The sequence below is a fragment of the Haliotis cracherodii genome, unplaced genomic scaffold (assembly GCF_022045235.1).
Source record: "Haliotis cracherodii isolate W230 unplaced genomic scaffold, xgHalCrac1.p SCAF_18, whole genome shotgun sequence".
In the NCBI taxonomy this organism is placed as follows: domain Eukaryota; kingdom Metazoa; phylum Mollusca; class Gastropoda; order Lepetellida; family Haliotidae; genus Haliotis; species Haliotis cracherodii.
The window spans coordinates 16,687,841-16,694,059 of NW_027266273.1; the positions used below are offsets into that span (position 1 = coordinate 16,687,841).

General features: G+C 41.5%; 1 protein-coding gene across 1 annotated transcript; it reads right to left on the reverse strand.

Moving 5' to 3' along the window:
* Positions 1–2,671: 2,671 nt before the first annotated feature.
* Positions 2,672–5,245, reverse strand: LOC139465316 (uncharacterized). Its single transcript, XM_071247011.1, has 2 exons — positions 4,891–5,245; positions 2,672–3,994 (listed from the first exon to the last, which is right to left on the reverse strand). Exons 1-2 carry the CDS (start codon positions 5,243–5,245, stop codon positions 3,111–3,113), a joined length of 1,239 nt encoding a protein of 412 aa, XP_071103112.1. The 3' UTR covers positions 2,672–3,110.
* Positions 5,246–6,219: the final 974 nt, after the last annotated feature.

The window sequence follows — 6,219 nt, forward strand, 5'->3', positions numbered from 1 at the left end:
GTCACGCCATATGACATCTGTGACCGATAACAAATCAATACAAATAGTTACAACATTGTGTAAGGCAACTTTAATTAGGAATGATAAAATATACTTGATTATAAAATCACATCACTCGTTAGAATCAGAATGGCCATGATACCAGTTTGTTGGAAAGTCACACATCAAGGTATGGAAAAAGGTCATGATAATAATAACCATATTGTAACAAGATATTTCAACAGAAAACACATAATTCTGATAACATCAGGAAGGAAAATTCAGATACGTTAGCTTGTAAACACATACACACCCTTCTACCCATGCCTGCCGTAAAAGGCGACTATGCTTGTCGTAAGAGGCGACTAACGGGATCGGGTGGACAGACTCGCTGACTTGGTTGATCCAATTGCGTAGATCGATGTTCATGATGTCAACCACTGGATTGTCTGGTCCAGACTCGATTATTTACAGACCGCCGTCATATAGCTGGAATATTGCTGGGTGCGGCGTTAAACAACAAATAATCACTTATCACACACTTCTACTTTGGATACTTTGTAAGTAGTACATGTAAACATATATGTCTATATATATTCTATATCAAATAACATTTGTCACAAAATGCAAACTTGGAAAACGTCTTCTCGTTATCACTTTGTACAACATAACAAACGTCAGAAAAGGTTCAAGGACGGGCAAGGTCAGTACAACATTCATATTGTTCGTATCTCATTTGTGTCACAAATGATAATAGTATTGTATAAATATATGTCTCATTGAAAACACTGATCTTCACATTCATCTTAGCTCATGGGTAAAGCATGGCTCTTAGATGTCAGAATACAGTGTTTATGCATGCATGAACAGGGAGTGTCGGTTTTATAACGAAGCGAGCCGCCATAACGTAATCATACACACGTCTGCAGCCCATTCGTCACCACTCGCCCCTTTCCGTAATCTTCACGAAGACTCGTCCCCCTATCGATGAATGTTATGTGCGAAAATACGACAAACCAATCAGAATGCGCGTATGATTTCAAGTTCTTCGTCAAAGAATCCCTCAGAAATAATTTTTGATTTTACATATGTCTTGCATCTAAAAATATACCCAAGACACAGTTAAATGTGTTCAATCATACTGTATAATTCCGCATGTCCCGATGTGCTTTAAATTGCATCTTAAATATATATAATATATGGGTAAAGATGTGTGAACCATTACGCAACGAGTTGACAATTGTTTTAGGTATGCCCGTTTGAGCTAAGACGGAGCCCGGTCGCAAAAATGGCCATGAGAAGGGCACGAGTCGCTATTCGGCTTGTCCCGGAATAACACGAGTTGGTCACGAATGGTCTGCAGCCATATGAGAACACACTCAACACAGTATGGGTCAATCAAATCGTATAGTCACTGGGTGACATCAGCGACATGTGGTTGGGTTTGGCATCAACACTCAGAGGAACAAGGAGAACAGCCAGGTGAAGAAAATTATGAAGCGTCTATGATTTAAATCACGGGTGAAAAGAAAGTATACCGAGTTCGTTTTTTATGCATTTGAAAGTTGAAAGAACTGTTGCCATCTTTGAATGTGTCTATTGAACCATCATTCATCCCTTCCGCAGTTTGTAAAAGGTAATCTCTGGATGGGTAATTGGGGTAAAAATATATTGGTTCAATGAAGACTCGGTCAAAAAATGAATTTGTAACCACTTAACCTTTACCAACTTTTTAATGTTGTAAATTTGAGGCGAAAAAATACAACAACAAATTTATTGATTTTCAAGATAAAGATGTCTAAATTACCCATCAGCATATGCGAAAAACACCTTTTAGCTTTTTTTGTTGGATATACGAGCGAGTATGGTTTTACGCCGCTTTTAGCAATATTCCAGCAATATCACGGCGGGGGACACCAGAAATGGGCTTCGCACATTGTACCCATGTCGGGAATCGAACCCGGGTCTTCTGCGTGACGAGCGAACGCTTTACCCACTAGGCTACCCGACCGCCCCTTGTTGGATATATCATCGCCAACTTAAAATATTTTCAAATGAAAATCAAACACATGATAAAATCAAGTCAACAGAGGTATAGTTTCTTTTCCCCACAGTTTATGTTCTTCACATGAGACACCATATTGGATTGAACAAGCTTAAGTAGGTTTCGGCTGTTATAATGCAATGTTACATTTAACACAGTGTTATTGTTTTGCTCATATTTCGTGTCTTGAAAGAGTGAGTGAGTGAGTGAGTATGGTTATACGCCACTTTTAGCAATATTTCAGCAATATGACAGCGTGACGAGAGAACGCTTTAACCACTAGGCCACCCGACCGCCCCGTGTCTTGAAAGAAAGATCAATTTGATGTTTATATGATTTCAGCTCAACGATAACGCTGCATCTTACAGCTTGATATAGATCATGAACGTCAAAATATATCAGTCAAAACAAGTTAAGGAACATCACAATTGGTGCATCACCCGTCGCCTTGACAGATAAGTGTGAGTTGGGTTTTAAGCCGCTTTTATCAATATTCAAGCTATATCCACCAGAAATTGGCTTCACATATTTAACCCATGTTATGCTATGACAGACAAACAGGTCTTATGAAAGAAGTGTGTTTTCTTTAACTTCCCTTTAGACGGAGCTGAAATCATATAAACTAAATATTGATATGATTATGTCTGAGGCACGCGATTACATCATTATTATCTACATAGACAAACAGGTAAAAGACAGGTGCATACACACCGGTATTTGACTAGTGTTATTCGAATGCCATGTAGCTCTTATGGGAGGACACCGCTACATTGCACTTTCGATCGAAGCAAGCCACCGAAATGGTTACATTATTTAATACAATGCGTTAGTTACCCTGAGTGTGTCTGGAGTAAATACTGGCTGTTTTGAAGTGTGTGACTCTTCTCAGTAGCACCCATTATTAGTTGGCAAGGATCACGACACTAAACCGGCACACCATTTCTCGCTCAAATATCCACGAGTATCAAGAAATATGTCAATATGTGAACAGTGGATACTCTCTGAACCATAAGCTCTCAACACCGTCCACTTCATATTGAAGTCCGGACGGTAGGAACGAATTCACACAAAAAATACTTTCAACAAGTTATTCGGGTCCAACATGGGTGAGGTCGGCTTGAGAGGGTCGGTTGCAACGTTCTTCGCCTAGTTTATTCTTGTAGTATTTGATCTTCAATTGCAAAAGTTCACATTTGAGCTTGTGTTCGGCTTCAACACAGTTCCTCTCAAACTTCAAGTTCTTCATTCTAACCTCATGTTCCAGTCTCCTGTATTGAGCAGCTTTCTTCATCTTGCGGGGCGATGGAAGCGGTACATGGCCATTGACACTTGCACGGGCAGTATTTGACGCCATTGGTCTAGATGACGTGATAGGACGGTGGGAGTTACCGCCCTTTCTTAAAGGTTGTGTAGAACTGTTAAATCGCTGAGCATTTTTGTACTGTGGTGGACTTGTATTGCAATGCTGACGGTGATTATGCATCCAGTTATCACGTGGTGGGAGGTTTCCTTCACTTGATACAGCGTCTGACAACCGAGGAACAAGCAAGCCCTGGGAACCCGGGTGGTCGTACACGCCACGCTCAAAGAGTATAGAGGTGGCAATGCGATCAACTGACTTACTAATGCTTCGTTCCGGGGCTTTGTAAGTAGGCACTGAACACGGCAATCTCGTGGGGGCACTTCTCTCCAGGCGTTGAACCTTCTCATCTAGGGGTCCTTCACGGGGAGGGGAACGAGATGGGGATGACGCGAGCGCGGAAACTGATGACGACAGCACATGTGATGATGATGGAGGAATCAGTAACGATTGTGTGGATGCGGTGGGAGAGTAAACGTAATTTACAGGACCCGACTCCGGAAGGGGTGAAGGAGAATTACTGACAGAGTAGGGTTGTGGATGGGCGTTGAAGGTGACAGTGAAGTCGTCATTGGCGGCATCTTCGTCGTCGCTATTACGTTCTGCTTTCACTGGAAATATCAAACAGAAGTACTTTAATATGCACAATAATAATAGTCACATAATAGTATGCATAAACCGAGTTGAATTCCATAGTTAAATCTTCAATCTTCAAAATAAATTTGTATTTAATCATCATAACTTCTAGTCACAGGACTCGGATAAGTTTAACATCAACGCAAAGGGACACCACCCAAGCATGAAGTCGTTTATGGGACTGTATCATATTTTGTTAGGTCCCTACTTTATGCAACACCTTTTCAGTATCCCCGCTCCCAGAAACATGTAACTTATTTTCCATTCAGCCCCCCCCCCCCCCCCCCCCCCCTACACACACAAACACACACAAATAAATAAATAAATAAATAAATAAATAAATAAATAGATAAATTAAATAAATTTAAAAAAAATAATAAATAAATAAATTACTAGTACCTTAATTATGTTCAAATTAATAACTTTTTATTTTGCGAGATAGAACTGAACAACTACATGTATATGAACATTGAAATTGTATGTACCGTTACAAATCTCGGTGTGCAGGTTGAGATGAACCATTTGTTGCCACAGTAATAAGGACAAGTAACTCCTATTGTACGTAATCTTCTCTATGTTTATATAGAGACATAGACCTTTGAGCAGGTACTTCATCCCACCTGACAAGCACTAAGAGTCTTACATGAAGTTACGGTACACGGAAGCGAGGTTGCTGACAAACTCACTCCGACCACCTCCCTCGGCATACCGACAACAGCTCATTACTTAATAACCGCTCGTAATGCTTTCTAGTTGAAACAAAACAATGCCATCTCAAACAAAAGTTCAACGTGGACGACAAAAACAGCAACGAAACGTCATGCACCATTTGTGTTAACTGAAGCGTAAATGTGTTACAGTGAGGACATACCTCGAATCTCGTATCCATTTTCATCCTCGCTGAAAGAGTTGAAAGGGAGGTAACTCGAATTAAGATTGTTGGACATAGTGAAGAATGGGAACTCCTCTCCTCTCTTACATGCCTCGGTGACATCCTTTGCTCTGTTTTTGAGATTTTTCCAACAAGCCTGTAGCTGTTTGCTGGTTCGTAGGTTGACATTTTCCAGCGAGTTGTACCTGTCCGTCAGCTCCAGCCAAGCTCGCTCCTTCTCGCGTCTTCCAACTCCATCTAAACGCTTGTCCTCGAATATAACGATGTACTCCCGGATGAGGCGTAATAGCTGGTCTTTCTCAAACGGCGAGAAGTTGATAGATCTCTTAAACATTACTGCCGCCAGCGTGCAGTTTGGTGAGTTAAGTTAGAAAAGTTTCTAAATGCTCCGTATGGCTGCGTCGCGCGGACATTCCACTGTCAGAGAATCAACACAACAAAAGAACAGTGGTCAAATGAGCGCAACCTCAACTCTCGCTCATATCTACCTCATTATAACGCAAAAGTCGGTACACTAACGCGGCCCGCTCAGCTTGTTGCGGTATCAATGACAAACATGAGAGTAGAACTGCCAAGGAAATATAGAACCTCTTTTCAGTGTGAATCACAGTGTTATATCCGTATACATATACTGCGGTAAAGCGAGACAGTTGTTAATCACGTGACACTAATTCACCTTGAGACGGCTCAAGTTGCTTTCGAGCTCAGTATTGATTCCCGTCGCGAGTTCACAACATAGCTCATGCTATTTTTACAGGATCACGTGCAAGCCGCGGGATTTACAGCTGACAGGTTCTAGGTCAAATGAACCTGCTGGTCGAGTGAGCATGACCCGAGTCTGAACCGCACATCTTGACTAGATAGACGGATCAAGCTGTCACTGCCGCGCGTTCTATATTTACGTCAGCCGGGCTGTTCGTCTCACATGTGGCTGCCACAGACAGCGATATAGAGGGAAGTACTGTTACATGCCTCCGATGTACCGAGAGTGCTGTTAGAGTGCGAGGTCTGTCTCCTGGGGCTGATCGAGGTAACAGTTAACAAAGTGGTGTTAGAGACCTTTCTCACACAAGTCAGTGACATTGAGGCCGATGGCACCGAGATCAATGTGTAGGGGACCTTGGTGTCTTACATGCATTAAGGCCTATTACTAACATCTCACTGTTGAGAGATTTGTATTGATTATTGTTATCAATTGTTGCTTATTTTCAGCTTCGAGTAAATAATGTTAATGAGTTTGGTACGTGATATTTAATCGCCGCGAATAACTGCAAGATTGCTGATGCGGCGTTATGTTATATTCACTCA